General features: G+C 42.3%; 1 protein-coding gene across 2 annotated transcripts in view; it reads left to right on the top strand.

Annotated features, from left to right (window-relative positions):
• SMARCAD1 (SNF2 related chromatin remodeling ATPase with DExD box 1) overlaps nucleotides 1-20,236 on the top strand; it is a 107,600-nt gene that overhangs the window by 39,411 nt on the left and 47,953 nt on the right. For both annotated transcript variants that reach the window (XM_068129235.2, XM_078784300.1), the window contains 5 exons: nucleotides 3,138-3,361; nucleotides 4,215-4,305; nucleotides 4,712-4,811; nucleotides 10,845-10,904; nucleotides 15,784-15,859. In XM_068129235.2, the coding sequence (XP_067985336.2) occupies nucleotides 3,138-3,361; nucleotides 4,215-4,305; nucleotides 4,712-4,811; nucleotides 10,845-10,904; nucleotides 15,784-15,859 (551 nt within the window). The remainder of the gene's footprint in view (nucleotides 1-3,137; nucleotides 3,362-4,214; nucleotides 4,306-4,711; nucleotides 4,812-10,844; nucleotides 10,905-15,783; nucleotides 15,860-20,236) is intronic.

The following is a 20,236-nucleotide window of genomic DNA, read 5'->3' as shown; positions in this document are numbered from 1 at the left end:
GTTCACTGGGACAAGATGTTGGGGTGGGTGACTTTGAAAGCGAATTACACCCGTTTCCTTTTATCTACACAACTATATTTCTGCAACATTGTTGCAAAGTGTAACATTGTATCAATTGTAAAACAAGGACAAGTATAAGGATACAAGGACCTTAAAATTATTACACAAGGTTGTTGGCTTTTCATTTAAGTCAAATCTAGTACAGACAACTGACCTACTTTAAAGTTGTCCAGTCAGTTCAGTTGAGTTCTGCTTCCCTGGAAGCTCTAGTTAAATGCTGAGCATCAAGCAAGGAAGCGGCACGTACCATTTTATGAGTCTTTGCTATGACTCGGCTGGGGTTCGAACCACAGATGTCTAGAGTTGGGGGTCGGGTCAGTGACTCGGAGTAGACTTGATGAAATTGAGTTGAGACTCGGACTTGGGACTTGCTTGCAACTCGTATGCGACTTTAGTTTGGAATGGCTTGTTCACAATGTTTGGAAAATAATCTTTGAATACATTGTTGCGGTCTCGGGTTTTAAGGTCTACTATGAGGGGGGTGGGGGTGGGTGTGAAAGGGTGTGGGGGGTGGCTCGGTTCTTCCCGGATTACCAGACCTGAGGCCACCGAGCACAGGTAACTCCGCATCCCGGCGTGTTGCTAATCAACCGCAAACACCATTTAGTTGACCAGGTTCCCCAGGGTTCTCCGTCATATTACTGTTTAGCTGTGTCACGTGATTTTCCACCCTGGGTTCACACCCTTGGTATGTACTGACCTTATCGTTAAGTCTTAGGAACGAACGAATGCAGCCGAGTGAACTGCTAGTACACATGGGTTATAGACTGGAGCCAATTAGTTGGGGTAGTAAACTTCCCAGGATAACACTACATGTGGGCTGTGCTAGATCAATGAAAGAAAAGACAGGCACAGACAAATCGGAAAAACAATTGAACAAAGAGGGGTTTATTTTTGCACAGATGGGAAGGAGGGGGAGCACACAATAAATCTCAAAGAAACAAAAGCATTCCAATGTACAAGGAATCAATAAGGTACAATAGTCAGGAACGACAGACGCGCTTTTCATTGTGAGGCAGTTGCAGGAGAAGTACATGGAGAAGAGGAAGAAGTTGTTTCTTGGGTTTGTTGATCTGGAGAAAGCATTCGATCGGGTTCCACGCAAAGTATTGACATGGGCATTGAGGAAGTTAGGAGTGGAGGAATGGTTGATCAGAGTAGTGATGGCAATGTACAAAAGAGCACGCACAGCTGTAAGGACGAAGGACGGGAACAGTGGTGAGTTTGAGGTGAAGGTGGGAGTGCATCAGGGGTCGGTACTAAGTCCACTACTATTTGTAGCTGTGATGGAGGTGCTGGCTCAGAACGTAAAGGAGGGCTTACCGTGGGAGTTGTTGTATGCAGATGATCTGGTGTTGATTGCGGAAAGTATGGATGGACTGAAGGAAAAGATGAACACGTGGAAGGAATGTATGGAGACAAAAGGTCTGAAGGTGAATATCGGAAAGACGAAGGTGATGGCAAGTGGTAAAGCATGTGGTGAGGTGGAAAAAACTGGGAAGTGGCCCTGTGCTGTGTGTAGGAAGGGTGTCGGAGTGAACTCCATTCAGTGTACAATGTGCGCTGAGTGGATTCATCAAAAATGTAGTGGTCTGAGAGGGTCATTAACCAGTGTAGCAGCTACATTCAAATGTAAGGTGTGCACAGAGGGAGCTGCAGATGGAGGAAATGTTGAGTTGGATCTTGGAGACGGCATGAAGCTGGAAGGTGTGAAAACATTTTGCTACCTTGGAGACATGCTGAATGGAGAAGGTGGATCAGACTCGGCAACGGTTGCTCGAGTGAGATGTGCATGGAAGAAGTTTCGGGAACTGAGTGGCGTGCTGATGATGAGGGGAGTGTCGTTGAAGCTGAAGGGATAGGTGTATGCTGCATGTGTGAGAAGTGTTATGATTTATGGGAGCGAGACATGGGTAATGAACGTAGAGCAGCAACGAAGGTTGGAAAGGGTGGAAATGCGAATGGTTCGACGGATGTGCGGAGTATCGTTGAGACAGAGGAAGACAAATGATGAATTGCGAAAGATGATGGGAATGGAGCCTGTGATTGATGCTGTGAAGAGGAACAGGTTGAGATGGTTTGGTCATGTGTTGAGGAAGGATGAAAGTGACTGGTTGAGAAGAGTGATGGAAATGAATGTAGAAGGAAGTCGAAGATGGGGAAGACCGAGAAAGACTTGGTTAAAGATGGTGGAAGAAGAAATGCGGGCAGGGGGGTTAACAAGGAGAGATGCAGAAAATAGGGCAAAATGGAGAAGATTGTCATGGGGACCGCAAGGCTAACCCCCGCTCTAGCAGGGAAAATGGCCTTTAAAATGCATGTTGTTGTTGTAGTCAGGGCCCTTAGGGATATTTTGGGGCCGTTTGGTTCAAATTCTTCCGAAAGCACCAAATTTGGCCCAGATGTTGCCCATGCCATACTCTTTCGATTTTTGACGGGCCCCAATTTGACGTTCAGTGGCACAATCAAAGCAACCAGTCGATCATTGGATGTTTTAGATTCATCAGCTCAGAACTTGATTGATGAATTGACCTTGTATCTCAACGACTTCAAAGACTCACGACTCACTCACACTTCAAAGAGGTCGACTCACGAGCTGAAACTTTGGAAGAAAGTTTGGTTGCTTTTGGAGAAAGATGGTGACTTGAGGCCTTCCTTCAAAGACTTGAGACTGGCTAAAGTGACGTGTTGACATCTCTGCTGATCTCAGTCTCAGCGGAAGCTCTAATTCTAAACCATTACGCCACTGAGTCTGGTTTTGTGTTCACCTTTTATAAGTGATTGTTTTGTGTTGTTTACCTTCATTCTAGAAGGCTTTCACTTCTGACAGCATGAATAATTTTTCTGATTTGCTTACTCTGCAGCAATATGGTAATATGTATTTGCAATACGTTGTGATTTTAACTTCTTCGTCGCATCTCTCTTCCTGCTTTTTTAAGTGTTTCAATGAATTTCTTGATCAAAAGTTAGTTGTTACATTTGCGTCTGGGCAAGGCTGTGGTACATTTTGAAGTAATTGCATTGCTAACGTTATCTCCCTATTTCCCTCCTCCCACCCCACTTCCGTCATTCTTCAGCAAATGGCACTGGATAATCTCGGTTTGCCCGTGCGCACTGTGTTTAATGGCATTCATCGGCTGCTTGCTGAGAGACGAGCCCTTGGCAATGCAATGGCTAACTGCGCTGCCATCGCTAGTACGACTAGAGACCTGGTTACTCGGTTATTAAAAAATAACCAAACGCTGACTCAAGATGTGGAATGCGATGGATTACTCCAACAGCCCAAATTGTTGAACACAAAGTGAGAATTGGAAGAATTTTGCTGCTTTCTCAAAAAGTTGTGATGTTGTAATTTTTGTTGTTGTAGTTTAAGCATTTAATCTATTTTAAAGGGCCAAGGACGAAAAGGCAAGTGGGTTTTGATTTTGTTTCCCTTTTGCCTTGCTGTAATTAAAGTTGTCTTTGTGTTAAATCTGAGAACGGTGAGAAAAGCGGCACCATTGCTATGACGATGCTGGTACCCAGAGTATCTCTGGAAGTGATGGCAGTGCCAGCACTCTTGCCGTGTGTGTGTGTGTGTGTGTGTGTGTGTGTGTGTGTGTGTGTGTGTGTGTGTGTGTGTGTGTGTGTGTGTGTGTGTGTGTGTGTGTGTGTGTGTGTGTCAGTCAGCTCTATTATGAGCCTTAGCCCATGTATTAAAAATAATCTGATTGTTGGTGATGGTATTGTACAGCATGTACAACGCCTGGAGTTGTAACAGTTAAGGTGGCTGGCTTAAGATGTTAGTGTCTTGAGTTTGAGCCCCTGTCGTGCCATTGAATAACACTAGGGTGGGTTGACTCAGCCTGTCATTCTTCCGAGGTCGGCAAATTGAGTACCAGTTCACTGGTAATTCCCTGTGTATCGCAAGAGGCGACTAACAGGGTTGGTGGCAGGAAGGGCTTCCGGCCATAAAACATTGCTTCAAAAAGGGGACCACGGTGTCTGCTCTGCGGGAAAAAATGGCCTCTGAAGGTGGTTGTTGTTGCAGCATCTAAAAGTAGCTGATGTTTCTTTGGGCACTGCATCAGTGACACAGCCACATACTCAGCTAGGATGCAACCACAGGCTGCATAGGAAATAATAATAATTACGGCATGTTCTTTCTTTTGCAGGTTGCGGTTGAAGTCATACCAGTTGTTGGGATTGAACTGGCTTTCTATACTTCATAAGCAAGATGTTAATGGCATTCTGGGTGATGAAATGGTGAGAGCAGGGGGTGCAATGGTTTGGGGGTCGAGATCCAAATGAGAAATGATTCAACTTGTTTTTTTGGACTAACATGAGTACAAATTGTTGTATGGTGGGGGGTGGTGTTATATTGCTATGAAAATTGGCAAAGGATGTGAGAAGTTTTTAACAGTTTGTCCTTTGACCCCTGATATGATGCATGAGAAAATGTTTATTGGAACCTTGGGAATAATACATTTTGAGTCGTGCAATTGAACTTGTCTTGTCATTTTTTTTCAGTCCACAGAGAGCAGATGTCAAATGGGAAGAAAAGGGTGTCAAGAAGATTTTCATTTTTACATTTTGGGCAGAATTTGAACGGAAGGAATGTTGTTGATGTTGTTAAACATTTTCAGTAGTGCAGTGGTTGTGTGTATTGCAGGGCCTAGGTAAGACTGTGCAGGCCATTGCATTCTTGGCACATCTGATTGAGGAGGGGGAGGAAGGTCCTCATTTGGTCGTGGTAACCGCATCAACACTTGGTATAGTTCCCTATGACGGTCATCTGAAATGCATATATAACTTCTCACAACATGATGAACCATATTCCTTGTGATAAGTCTTTTTAGGGTACCAAACCATTCTGGTTATTTTTGTTATTAGTCCCCTACTGGTGTACACCGGAGGGGACTACAGGTTTGCACGCCATCCCTCAGTCCGTCAGTCCATCAGTCTGTCAGTCCGTCACGCAAAGAACAGTTTTCCGGACTTTTTTTTCGAAACGCTTAATGCTAATGATTTCAAACTTGGCACATGGTTTCGTCATGATAAGTTACAGATCAAGTTCGAACTTCACGACGTTTCGATCATTTTTGACAAAGTTATGGCACTTTGTTTATTCTAGAGTTCTCCTCAAGCCGCACCGCGCACCCTCAGCCTCGTCTCGCGAACGTCAAAAGCGCGACACAGCACGCGTTTTCGGGAGGGGCGGAGCCAAGCCGAACAATATATGTGTCACGCTACCAGATTCTTATACCAGATGCTCAAATTATGGATTTCGAGTTATACCTGCAGCATTAAAGTACCAACCCTGTACCTTCATAAAATAGCAGGGTTGGTCAAATTGGGCAATTACAAATTCATTAAAACAAAAATTTAAATATTCATGTGTTCCCCAAAATGTCAAGTTTTTCAACTTTTCATGCCAGGAAATCTAGAAAATTTCGCAAAAAATACCAACCAGTAATTTACAATCAGAATCAATTTCTAGGGTTTAAAGGTTTTTTTCAAGCATGATGTTGGACAAGTAAAGTAAATAAAAGTACCATAAGAGTTATTGGCCGAGTGCCAATTTTTTTGCACCTTACCAATATTCTGTATTTTTCACTTTTTTTCCGAGCAAATAAGTTGTGACCAGCACTGATTTTAATTGGAATTTATGGGAAACAAACACGCACATGTTTCTTCTAATACTGCTGTATTTATTATGTACAGCATAATCTGCATTGAATCTTCAAGCATAATCTGCATTGCAACTGTACACAAATACTGTAAATCATCGCCCGCCATCTGTACGCTAGCCCAAGCTGTCATGCCAAAATATCAAGGCAAAATGACGAGTAGGCCTACATGTATAGAATTTTCACACACATGTTTGGTGAAGCCCCATTTACAAGACGTATGTACACTAGGCTTGACTTATCCATATATAAAAAAACCACCTTTAGAGGCCATTTTTCCCCGCAAAGCAGGGGTTGGCCTTTTTCGGGAACCGTGGTTGTTGTTGTTTTTCAGACCCCTATTTGAAGTATCCATGAAGACTTATCCATGAAGGACAATAAATGCATGTGGCATCATACTACTTACACTTGAAAACCCCATGGGATATTAAGTTGGCAGCCAGAAGTGTGATTCAAAGGTCAAGTCATTATCTTGTGAGCCTAATTCACAAAGTACATACAAGTACAGCATTGTTCAGTAAACGATATTCTTTGTCCAGTATATGAATAAAATATGATGCACACTGGATGCACAGCACTGAGCAGCATGTACAGGTCTTATCAATTGCACAAACTCTGATGACTGTCTCAATCATTATATCAGTCACGTATCAGTATTATTCATTATCAGTATCATTAATCATTATCTAAACAAACACGTGCAGCGCCACCAGGCGACTGTTGCCACGGAATCGCGGAAAATGACCGTCGAGTCCGAAGCAAAATTCAGGCTTCAACGGTCATAACAGGTAATGCCACTGTCATAGAACGAAAGATCGTATATTTTTCCGTCGATGGGTGAAATATAAGACGAAACTGTGTCCAATAAAGGTGTATTTACGGAAGTTTATTGCTGATAAACGATCAATCCGGAAGCGAAAATGGTGAAACACGCGGCGCCGCCTTTCAACGGCGTTTATACGCAGAAGATGTTTAGCGCATCTGGTAGCGTGACGCATATATATATATATATACACATCGATCATTGATCGTGAACCGGAAAATATAATAAATTACTGATATTTAGTGACTGGAAAGGTTCTTTATCAACAACTTATTTTGTCGTGCTTCTGCTGACCTGTCTGCAATGTGTTTAAATCGAAGTCCCGAGTGCGAATCACAGGTGAGCCCGTCCTGAGGTAATTAGCGATTGGGAACGATTCAGAACCTGTGGGTAAATAACCCTTGGTAATTTCCCCAACAGTTTTCCGGACGACAGACTGCCGGTAGGGGGCATGTATTGCAGCGCAATACTCAGAATGCTTGTTATTTGTTGGCGTTTGCAATAACCAAAACAGAAGAAGAGTCTATATGCTTACAGTTCCTAACGTGTATCCTTTTCTCATTTTGCTTCAGTCTAAATATTACTATTGCTGTGTAGGCCTTTGTGTGAATGTGCATGCACAGCCAATATTAATATTAATTTTCATGTCGAAAATAATGTTACAGGGTAATGGAACACTAGTGGGGAATTTTCACTCGCTTTGTTTCAGCTAGAAAAAAATCGATGCAGGTTGTTATGATTCATCCAGTCTAATTAAATCCGTAAAAGTTTATAAAAGTAGCGCAGTCACAGGAAATGTTGCTCTTATTCTTGGAGTGACGGCACCCAGCAGACACCAAGTTAATGAAAAGACTGCTGGTGGGCTTATAAGTTGTATCATCATAACTTGGTGTAGGTTAGAAAATGATCATCCAGAGGAAAGACTGTATTGATTCTGGTGCATAAATAAGCCATTTGATACCTTTTGTGCATACCTTTCCATATGTTTCATACCTTTCGTGCGTGGTATATAAGAAGCATCGGGCTGCAGAAGCAGTTTCATTGGCTGGGGGCACAAGCTGAGTCGACCCACCTGTTGTTAATTAACAGCATGACAGGGGCTTGATCTCAGGATCTTAAGATCGCAAGGCAGCCAACTTATCTTTTAAGCCAACACCAGGCCTGGTGCATAAGTGTCATGAAATTTTAAATGATTGAAAGCAGACATGAGAATCAAAGAAAAAAAATTCGAAAAATGGTTTAAACACAAAGAAGACCTCATTTTATTCCGCTTACTGATCATTTTAAAAGGAAAACAAGCATAAGTAGTCTGGTCGGCCATTTCTGCTAATGGCAAGATTTTTCAATCTTCACGATACAATATCGTCACCTCTTGCTGATTTGAATTTATACATTCTGACGATCACACAGATTGATTAGAATTTTTAAAATTAGCTCTGGTTTGGCAGACTGGGTGTAGCTTAGTTTGTTCACTATTTGTGTTGTGTGATTAAATCCATAGCAATGTGACCTTTGAGAATAAAATAACCATTGAAATACCATATGGAGGCCAGCATTAGTATTTTGTATAAAGTATAAAAAAAAGCAAGCGTTGGGACGATGGTACCTTCAAAGCACACTTTGTATGTTTCAGATCCGGAAGAGGAAAGAGGTAATTAGCTCTGTTAACATGCCTGGAAACGTTTTCCCTGCTCTCTTATGTCTTATTGTCCCCAATGGTGGGAAAGAAAGCATGTCCACTCACTAAGTTGGACACAGTTATTTTGTTGATAATAAATTTATATAATTGTTATGAAATCAAGTCGAGACCTCATTTCCCAGATATGAGACTTTATTGAAATCTATCTCCACATACCCTACAAGCACAGGACAAAGAATAATATTAGTACTATAGTAAAGATTGTACCAGCATTTCATTACCTATAAGCAAGCAAATGATTCATTCCTAGTCGTACCTTTCTCGACCTTCCGCTCACAAAAGACAGGTATGAAAACTAAATCTCCTCTACTCCGCACCACGTTATATTCTCTTCTCAAGGCTACTCCATTCGAGTCCTCTTCTTCATATTTCATCACAATATAATAACTAGAGAGTTCATAAAACACCTTACCCCACACAGTCGTAAGAAAAAATGTTACCTAACGCAGGCTGCACATGTGTCATCTGGATAAATTCAGAGCCAAAGTACTGCTAAACTACTCTTTAGTTTTCTGGTTTGTGATCAAAATATAACGTTCAATTGAAATCAAATTGTTCCTCAATCACAAACTGATGTAAATATGAAATGCTGGCCACAACAATCGATAATTCTGATTCTGATGTACCATACTCTGTTGGATCATGTCGGTGCTGCTGAAGCAGTTTCTTGGCTAGGGTTGTGATGGGTGGTTTGCCCATTGGCTCCTTTTCATATAAGAAAATGTTCTTTTTTTTTGATGATGATCTTTTCGTGAGATGTTGCTCGCAACCTGGTTCATAAAACCACTGCTGGTGCATCTGACTCTTGCCATTCTCCATAACAGCTCGATTTCTATCTCCATTTGCCTTTTCATTTTTGAAGTCTTAATTTTTTTTTCCCAATAACCATTGCACTGATAAAACTTTAACCAAAATGTAGCCACAGGATTTCTGTATTTAATAACCGCTACCTGGAAATCAATCGAGCATGTTATAAAAAAAAGTTGTGATTTGTATATTTTCGTTGGTAATAAAAATAAAGGTAAAACATATTTTTTTAATTATTTTTATTGTTTACATTTTTAGGAAATTAAAAGGGAATGTTCTTGTGTCTTGTGTAACACCGGCTTACCTTTACGGTCTAGAGACTGGCACTGACAGAGATACAACAACAGAGGCTAGAGGTCTGCGAGAATAACTGAGTCAGGAGGAATGTGGGAGTGAAGAGGGTGGAAAGAAGGATGATGGATGAACTGAGGGAGGAGATTGGTATGCAGATGAGCTTGAGGGGGAGATTGTTAAAAAGTCAACTGAAGAGGGCTGACCACGGTGCGGATAGAGGAAGAGAGGACAGCAAAGACAGTGGATAGGTTGAGGGAGTGAGATGGGAGGCAAAGAGGTAGACTGTGATTGAGATGGGAAAATTGTGTAAGGAGGAATATGAATGAATGAATGATCGTTTTAAGGCCATTTTTTCCCCATTAGAGCGGGGGTTAGCCTTGCGGGCCCCATGACCTCATGGTTCTCTTTTTGAGGCAATGTTTTTATGGCCGGATGCCCTTCCTGATGCCAACCCGTAGTCACCTCCTACGATGCGCAGGGATACAGTGTACCTATTCTAAATCGGGGTACACACTGGGATCATTCATCCCAGCAAGCTGGTACTCAATTTGCCGACCTCGGAAGGATGAGCAGGCTGAGAGGACCCCTTTGGCGTTAATTCAGCGATCGACCGGAATTCGAACTCATGATCCTTGGATCCCAAGCCGGCACCCTAACCGCTAAGCCAACACCAAGCTTGTTGTGTAAGGAGGGATATCAATAATAAGATGGGGGTGGTTGGAGAATGGAGAGAGTTGAGTGAGGACAAAGGGAAGTGGAGGAGTGTCATGATCGAGGCGAGGCAGAAGATTGGTACCAGTGGACCGTCCTCCCTTATAAAGGGAAGGGAAGGAGAAGGAGAGTATAATATTTTCCTTGGTTTAATTTGTATCAAAAAGTGTTCTGAATTTCATTTATGTTTTGGCATATAAAATGAATCTTGTACTTTAATACAGAGTTGGGGCGTTCTCATGTGATTTTGTTTGCAGTTCTCTTTTGTCTTTGTTTGCAACGTGATTTTGTGGAGGTAATCGGGGTATCTTAACCTTTACAAACACTTGCATTGCCGGTGTCATGTTGATGACAAAATGTTGAAGTTGTGCATGATACCATTTACAAAATAGTCTCGCATGAAATGTCGCTGTATTTGCCAGTTTTAATCACGAACAATAGTTCTTCTTCTGATCGGACCGCCATTGTCCATACAGTAAACATGTACCATGTGTCACGGTAAACATCATCACTTTACATTGAATTCCCATTTCTACCAATGCAAACTCCAACAAATTGTTAATTTGAAGTGAGACATCTACGAACCCGTCTGAGTTGAATTTGTGGAGTGCAAGGTGGAGATCATAATCTCAAAAGTTTCCCATACCGACCTACCCTAACCCCTTTATTATCCCCACGCTTTAAAAAAAAAAAACGGGTGGTGGTGGAGGGGGGTAGATATTTTTAAACCCAACTCTTATCTTTTTCAAGCTGTTTTCAATTTTACCTGCCTCCCTTGTAGCCAACTGGCAGCGGGAATTTGATTCTTGGAGCACAGACTTGGAAGTACTAGTTTATTATGGTGAGTCAAATTCATGGATTCATGTAAATATTTTGCGTGACTTGATGCTTTCATCTTCTCAGTCATTAAGGTAAACGTTACTCTTGTTCAACCGAGCTTTGCCAACAAATGTAACTTTTCTCACTCTACAATAGTTTTCTTTTGTCTGGTAATTATTTTTTCAAGTATCACTTTAAAGTATAAGATTTTTCAAGTATATTGGTCGGTTGCATTTGTTATTCTGTTTGTTTGTTACTTGGCAAAAAAAAATTTTGTTGACAAGTATTGTCGTGTTCCTCGCGATTTAAAAACCGACCAAGGAAACAGATTAACCGAGCAATCTAACTCCGAAGGCGTTCAGGTCAAATATGGCAGAGTTCATACACGCGGGGAGGGAGGAGGATAAGGAGGGTGAGGAGGATGCTGAAGTTCCTTACCTCACGGTTCCGACGGCAGCCCTGGAACCTGTGAAGATTAAATCAAGCGAGCACCAAATTAAATGCACAAAAATAAATATTTATTAACGGAACCCGAGAACAATGGACTAAATAACTAAACGATGCGCACGGACCTTCGTGCCATGCGACCTTCGTGCCATGCGACGATGAATAACTAAACCCCTCTAATGGAGCGCTCCCACACTTCACTTCAAATACAAGACGAAGGAAAGGAGAATAAAATAAAACGTTGTGTTCTTTCGTGGAGACTTATCTCTGTCTGGCAGTCAGCGTCCGTTAGTAATCGTCCGGGATGGTCCGGCTCCAAGCGCAGTCGTCCGATCGCGGCTCCGATGTTGGCAGGGAGTAGGCCTCGTTCCGTCCCCGTTCGCGCTTCACCAGGCCAATGTACGCCGCTGCACGGCAAGCCTAGCGTCCCCACGCGATCGTTTGCGAGGTCCGTGCGTGAATGCCGGGTAAGAGAATCGTTGGCGCGCCAACGTCTTTCCAACGTCCAACAAGTGAGGATCCAAACGGGACGAGGTCCAACACAAGAGAAGGTCCAGCGCAAAGGGACAGTCCAACGCAAGAGGACAAAGGGAAGAGAGATAAATGCTGGCGAGCGAGAGGCTTTACTCGCCATCACGTGACGTCAGCCCACCTCTCCGCCAACCAGCACGACGCCCCTTGACCTCTCGAAGTTTCCAATCATGTTGGTGTCCTCTCATTGGCCGAGCGCTTTTTGCCCTTCGTGCCATGCCATCGGTTGGTGGCCAATCAGTGTGTCGCTCCTTCCACCAATCACGGGGAAGCTTTTTGCCTTTCCTCCAACCAATCACATGTCCTTCCCCACTCTCCAATCAGTGACCTGCTCTTACTCGCCCCTCCCCCCGTCAATCAAGAGTCCTTCTGGGCGTGGCTATTGCCTGCCTGGTCGATGTGTATTTGCCATGGCGCCGGCGTTGTACGCGGCCGCTTCCGGTTTGTTCTTCCGTAAGTCATTGTAAGGGGGGATTCAATTAATGTTGTGCTAATGGGCCTAGCTAATGTATGTGATGTGTTGCCATAAGAGACACCGGGATGTTCACAAAGGGGACAGCACACAATGGAGTTAACATAATCCCTACGCTAGTTAACAAGCCCCGCCCCCTCGTGGCGGGGACGAAGATGCAAGCTTAATCCGACATTTGGGCTACACAACTTATTACATCAAGATTCCCTATCACAACAGTCGAGCACCTACCTATGCAGATCTACCTAAATCTATATATCCCCCTACCCCACCGACATAACAGTATGTTGATCACTCCGGTGTGCGTGCGTGCGTGCGTGTGTGTTTGTCTGCCCGCTCACTTATACTTGCCTACAGGTCATAATTTTAAACCAATCTTCACGACACTTCACCAAATGGTAAAGTTTGTGGTCCGACAAAATCATATTTATTTTTGAGGTCAACAGTTCAAAAGGTTAACATAGGCCAAAGGTTAATCACTTTTTTCAAATTTCAAAAAATCCTTAATTTTCATCCAATCGACTTGAAATTTGAATAGGATTTTCATATCAGCGAGCTGAATTCAACCACTAACTATTTTGGAGATCACCGTAGGCCAAAATGTCAACAACTTTTTCAGATTTCTAAAATCTTCAGTTTTCATCCGATTGACTTGAAATTTGAATGCGATTTTCATCAGTTAATTGAATTCAACCAACAACTATTTTTGAGGTCAGCAAAGGTCACAAGGTCAACATAGGCCAAATGTCAAGCACTTTTATTTCAAATTTCTAAAATTCTCAATTTTCATCAGATTGACTTGAAATTTGAATAGGATTCTCATATTGGCGAACTGACTTCAATCACCAACTATTTTTGAGGTCAACATAGGCCTAAAGTCAACCAATCTTCTCAAATTTCTAAAATCCTCAATTTTCATCCGATTGACTTGAAATCTGAATAGGATTTGCATATCAGCTTACTGAAACCAACCACCAACTATTTTTGAGGTAAACATAGACCAAAAGATCAACAACATAGGCCACATTTCTAAAATGGTCAATTTTAATCCGATTAACTTAACATTTAAAGACAATTTGCATATCAGGTCACAGGATTGAACCACCAATTATTTGTGAGGTAAAAAGGATGCTTTACTGAGTGCTAATCTACAGGGTATCCACAAGGTTGCGCATCATAGGAAATTATTGAATTGATTATTTATCATACGGAAAAAAAGATTTTTTATTTTTTATTGTATACAAGATCGAGGCTCGTGCAAGAGCTAACATTAATCACAAAAAAAAACAAATGGACACATACAACTTATAAAGGGAGCGGGAGACAAGATGGGGAGAGGGGGGGAATCACACAAGTACAACATTTGAGAGCAGGAACATCGGGAGTTCTGAGAGGGAGAGGGCTTGGGGGAAGGAGGCGTGGGAAGGGGGCTGGGGGTTGGGAGAGGTAAAAAACACATTGACACAGCTAGGACTTCCAGGAAAGAAGTCTGTATTTCAGAAAAGTGGATCTGGGGTGAATTAACGGGGGTAGAAAATATCAAGGTTTTGGATGGGGGATAAGAGATGGTGGTGAACAGCTGTTTTAAAGACCTGGAGGGAGGAGTGGGATTGAAGAGAGTGAGGGAGTTTGCTCCAGAGACGGGAGAAAAGAGGAATGAAGGAGTGAAGGTGACCAGAGAGTCTTGATATTGGCAGTTTCACCAGAAGAGGGTTGTTGGCATATCTTGTGCACCCTGTCGGAATATTTGGGGGACACAGCACAGACCGTGCTGGGGGAGCTAGGCCGGAGAGGAGTCTGTAGAAGACAGAAAGACCACCAACCTGCCTGCTGTGAGTAAATGAAAGGCCCTCAGAGTTGGCTTCATCCCGGGAGATTCCAATGATTCTGAAAGCTTTGGTTTCAACAGCGTGAAGCCGAGCTAGGTGTGAGGCAGGAGCACCCGCCCAGAGGGGAGAGCAGTATTCCATTGAGCTGCGGATGAAAGCCTTGTATGTGGTGAGGAGCTCAGGTGTGCCACGGAAGGACTTCGCACGACGGAGGATGCCCAGTCGGCAACTAGCTTTGGAGGCCAGCTTGGAAATGTGGTTTTCCCAGGAAAGATCATGGCAAATAGTGAGACCCAAAAGCTTGAGTGACAGAACTTCTTGGAGAGGATTTTTCAGAAAGTGGATGTGAGGGTTGTCCAGTCGGTCTTTTCGGAGAGACAGTGAGAGTGTGAGATTTGTCAGGTTTGAAAGACGTGTTCCACTTGGTTGACCAGTCTGTGATTTTGTCCAGGTCTGCAGAGAGTGAGGAGGCTGCAGACTGCCAATCTGAGGGATGAGGTATGGAGCGGCAAGAGATAGAGGATTTTCCAGAGAGTCGGAGAGATCATTGATGAAGACCAGAGAAAGCACAGGACCCAGAACAATGCCTTGGGGAACTCCAGCCTGAACAGGAAGGGGAGAGGAGAGAAATCTATTCAGGGCCACAATTTAATTTAATTCAACAATTAGCCTGGATATGTTGAAGAGCATTCAGAGAAACCTGTTTTTTCATTTATAAATATGTTTTGAGATTGGTGGGACACATTTCGGACAACTGATCTAGCCAACCTTACAAATAAATGTTTTGCCTATGATGTGCGATTTTGTGGACACGCCCTGTACTTTGTTCGCTTTTGCCAAGTGTGGCTCTGAGTGATTTTTCATCCGTTTGTCACTGGCCTACAGGTCACCATTCTAATCCGATTGTCATGAAATTTCATGTCGTTGTAGAGGTTGTCACAATTGAGAAGCCTATTGATTGAGGTTAAAGGCCGTTTAGGGGTCAAAATTCTAAAATCGACATTTTGCATTCTATTAACTTGAAAATTGAACAATATTTGTATATTGAGTCACTAAATTGGGAAACCAACTATTTTTGAAGTCAAAAGGTCAAAGGTCAACTCAAGGTCAAACTTACAAAATCATCAATTTTCATTGGATTGACTTGAAAATTTAACAGCATTTTCACAGTGCCTCACTGAATTGAGAAACCAAATATTTTGAGGTCAAATATCAACTCAAGGTCAAACTTCTAAGATCATCCATCTTCATCTGAAAAATCGCCACTTTTCATCCTATGAAAAGCCCGAGCTTTGATCAAGATCGTCAATTTTAATCTCTATGAAATGGACAATTTGATGTGTCAATGGCAACCTTTTTTTGGGGTGGGGGTGGGGGGGGGGGCGTGGATTTTTCAAGTATCGTGCTCTGCATGACGTCGTCATGTTTCTAGTATTTTTCAATTCTTGCATTGCCCTGTGCCATGGAATTTGTTTGGCTTTTTTCATACCAAATGAACCAGGTTTGTAACTGATGAACCAGGCGATGTGACTTTTATACAAATGCTCTTTTGTTTCTTAAACTTTTAGTTATGTTCTGAAGGTTTGTAAGCATTTGTTGTACAAGTTTAATGTTTGTGACAGGAAACCAGCCTGAGCGGCGGATGCTGCGTTATGATATTCGCGACAGAATTGAAAAACCTGACGTCATCCTCACCACGTATGTCTTTTCACCTTTTGGTGCTTTCTTTACTAATGCCCTGATGTTTGGCTGCTTTGTTGTGGCTGTTGTCATTGTGGTTGACCAAGAGTCTACAATAATATAGAGCTTTTCGCAAAGTGTCTATTGCCATGGTAGAGAAGAAAATGAAAGAAGAGGCACTTGTATGAATTGTTACAAGGAAATGTTACAAAGGAGGAGGCCTTTCGGCCCATCATACCTCTGCTACACCGACATCAGATTAAATAAATCTGGCAAGATGGAGGTGGAGCGGGAAGAGTGGGGATGAGGAAAATGTGGCAAGCTCAGGGGAAAAAAAAAACTTTTAAAAACGTTGTGCACATGTCGTGGCCGTATCACTCGGTGCAGTTTTCAAAACATTCACTGTGCCTATTTTGATCGACAGAGCAAGAATTGTTGCAGTTTGCAAAGTGTCCTTGTTATCGACGACCTAACATGTGGTTTCTGTGCTTGGACTGCTATGTTCCTGACAATGCCTTGCACTACTCAATCACTGCCTCACCGCCCAATGTTCTTGCTTGTCTTTTGCTACTGCATTAAGTGCCATTGCTATGCAAAGCGAATCCAATTGCAGTGAATATTTGACCGATTGCTATGATGATTGATGGGGTTTTTGTTTTTATTTTCGTGTTTTTTGTCAAACATTACATCAAGAATGCATCCTTTAGGGAATGCCAAATTGCAGTTAAAAGTCACTTTGGTGCTTGTACAAAACCTTTAAAATCAGTGATATGGAAACTGGTGAAGCAGTTCAGAGAAACAGTCCCCGCGTGAAAGTTAAAAAGCACATGCGCCAGTCAAGTGTTGTTTCACCAAAGGAAGTGTGTAAACGGCAACAAGGCAGGTTTGCTTACTGTATACATTTGGGTACTCTTGCTTGAATATCATCACTGTACTGCAGAAAAATGGCGGACACAACCTGCACAGAAAGACTACCGTCTATAAAGGCCACTTTTTCCGTCTCCCTTGAGTGGTCTTTTTATACAGGTTTGACTGTATTTTAATATTAGCAGCTTTGATTGATACAACAATACAAGTTTGTTGTTGTTTGTTGTTGATTGATGCTGTTCTAATCCTATTGACATTTTGTAGGAATTAATTTATTTATTTATTGTGGCGGCCTAAAACATTTCCCTTTACCCACGAGGGAATGGGGTCAGGGATCATTTAATACTACCGTTTACATCGCTACAAAGGCTTAAGGCACTATTGAGGGGTTTTGTTTTTTTCAATCCAACTTTTTTTCATTTTTTTGTTTTTTTGGCCTAAAACACTCTGCAGCGCTCACTGATAACCCTCTGAAAGTTTGACAAAGATCTGCTTGGCCATCTCTGAGGAAATGGTGACAGCCAAACATTTATTGTGGTATAGATGTATAGGTGGGGGCGGAGTGGCGTCACTTCCGCTTAGTAACGGCGTCACTGACCCTAGAGCGATGAAAACAATCACGCCGCGCGCTTGCAGTGTGTGTGCTTTGTGTTTGCAGACTTGCGCAGGAAAGTGCTAGATTTTGTGTTGTTGCAACGGTTTAACTTACGACTTTCATCACATACTACTGGCCACTTACATCAGCATGTCTTGCAACTATTTTGATAATCATCCAAGCGAACCTAATGAGAGATACGAGACCAAATTATCGGCAATTGGCCTTGCAATTTGTCCGTACCGGTTACCGGCAAGTGCGTGGATCAACGACCCGACAGCCTGGCCGGATGTTCAGTTCGCGGATGTGTACATGTACCTCACGAGCATACCAGGTATGGAATGTGTTATATGCTAATAATATTTCAATTTATTGCAATAAAGACCTTTATATTCTTTGTAATTCACGAGCTTTATAATTCAATATTCAATATTCACGAGCCTCGATCTTGTATACAAAAAAAAAAAAAAAAAAAAAAAAAAAAAAAAAAAAAAAAAAAAAAAAAAAAAAAAAAAAAAAAAAAAAAAAAAAAAAAAAAAAAAAAAAAAAAAAAAAAAAGTTTAAGTAGTTCAGCTCATACTTGGCAAAAGAAAATCATGATCTAAAAATGAAATTAATTTGTTAATTTTGTGTAACTTTCTGTCAGGTTATGTGTGCAGTTTGTTCCTGTGACATGTGATGTATTCTAGACTGAGTGTGCAGATCTGTGTGCGAGTATGATTAGGTCTAGTAATGTTGAGAAGATTGTCAAACCGGTACTTGGGGGAGGGGGCGGTTGAGGGGATATAGCTGTCCTACCAAAGGCTAGACTTCGTACTCTTTTCCTGAAAGACTTGCCCAAATGTTACTTTAATGTTCTCTCCAATCCAGGCGTGTACACACATCAAGCGATGAAGGCTTATAAGTCACTGGAGGCCCACCGGTACTTCACTGCTGGCTTCGTGCAGACAGTACATCATGTCAAGTACAACAACAACAGTACAACAAACTGAAATATTCTCAGGAAAAAGAACATGCGAAAAAATAGCAAACCGTTCATAAATTCAGTGAAAGCTGCAACGCAACATAAGTAACTGTTGTGTGTATCGCGCATGTATAAACATGTACACACGCATTGCTATGCGTGTTTGCTTTCATCGGTTGTCAGGTGTCAGAGGGTGAAAGTACCCGGATGTACTTTCATACCTGGTGTGCTCGTGAGGTACATGTACACATCCGCGAACTGAACATCCGGCCAGGCCGTTGGGTCGTTGATCCACGCACTTGCCGGTAACCGGTACTGACAAATTGCAAGGCCAATTGCCGATAATTTGATCTCGTATCTCTCTTTAGCTTCGCTTGGATGATTGTCAAAATAGTTGTAAGACATGCTGATGTAAGTGGCCAGTAGTATGTGACGAAAGTCGTAAGTTAAACCGTTGCAACAACACAAAATCTAGCACTTTCCTGCGCAAGTCTGCAAACACAAAGCACCCACACTGCAAGCGCGGCGTGATTGTTTTCATCGCTCTAGGGTCAGTGACGCCGTTACTAAGCGGAAGTGACGTCACTCCGCCCCCACCTATACTGTGGTGTACATTGTAAGTAGCACCACCTTTGGTGGTAGCCGGTATTACAAATCATATTCCTTTACCATACGATATGTGATCAATAAAATAAATTTTTTTAAATGGCAAATTATTCAGTGCATTGCCAGGAATGTGCCGCAGCACATTGCCCCCCAGAGGTTGGCAGAGAAGGGTACTTCCACCCGGTAGTTATAATATTTTAATTCTCTAACTACGTTATAAATAATTTTTTTCATTGCCAAACAAGTATCCAATTGACTACATCTGTTTTATTGCAAATAATCTGGATACATGCCTTTACACCATTAAAACAACTGGTGAGGTACCCTTGCTACGCACGGGTGGGAGGCCAGAAGCAAACAGACAATGCAGAAATGACGAATGCTAAAGCATGAAACCAATAAATTCCACATAACTGTAGCACCTTTAGTCGCACGTCAGACATGGGCAGCAAGTTCGTGAAGGACTTCCATGAAAAACGTACCCGATCGCAAACAAACGGTTGCGTTTGTTCTATACCCAGTCAATGGCGAATCTGCATATGGCGATCCACAAATTTCACGTTTGAACAGCTGTTTTAAAGACCTGGAGGGAGGAGTGGGATTGAAGAGAGTGAGGGAGTTTGTTCCAGAGGCAGGAGAAAAGAGGAATGAAAGAGTGAAGGTGAGCAGAGAGTCTTGATTTTGGCAGTTTCACCAGAATAGGGTTGCTGGCAGTTATTGTGTGACCTGTAGGAATATTTGGGGGACAGAGCACAGACAGTGCAGGGAGATCTAGGCTGGAGAGGAGGCTGTGGAAGACAGAAAGACCACCAACCTGCCTGCTGTGAGAAATGCTGCTGTATTTCCTTTCCACCATTAAAAACTGGTGAGGTACCCTTGCTACGCACGGGTGGGAGTTCAGAAGCAAACAGACAATGCAGAAACGGTGAATGCTAAAGCATGAAACCAATAAATTCCACATTACTGTAGCACCTTCAGTCGCACGTCAGACATGGGCAGCAAGTTTGTGAAGGACTTCCATGAAAAATGTACCCGTTTGCAAACAAACGGTTGCGTTTGTTCTATACCCATTCAATGGCGAATCTGCATATGGCGATCCACGAATTTCACGTTTAGAAAGTAGAAACCATCACGGCATTCCGTCATTCACTTGAACTCAATGTCTCTTTTTTCATTCCAAACAGCATAACTCCAATCACAAATTAAATAACATTAATATAAAAAATAAACTTTTAACAACATTCGTGACATAAACAAATATTTAAATCCTGATGTGAAGTTCCGTACGGTTGGGTGAATACAATTACGAATTCAAAATCGTAATTGTATTCACTCATTTACAATCATCAATTGATACTTTAAC

Source organism: Myxine glutinosa, chromosome 9 (genome assembly GCF_964187855.1).
Source record: "Myxine glutinosa chromosome 9, kmMyxGlut1.1, whole genome shotgun sequence".
Taxonomy (NCBI): domain Eukaryota; kingdom Metazoa; phylum Chordata; class Myxini; order Myxiniformes; family Myxinidae; genus Myxine; species Myxine glutinosa.
The sequence above is the reverse complement of the archived record's forward strand: the minus strand, read 5'-3'. Positions and strand labels throughout refer to the sequence as shown.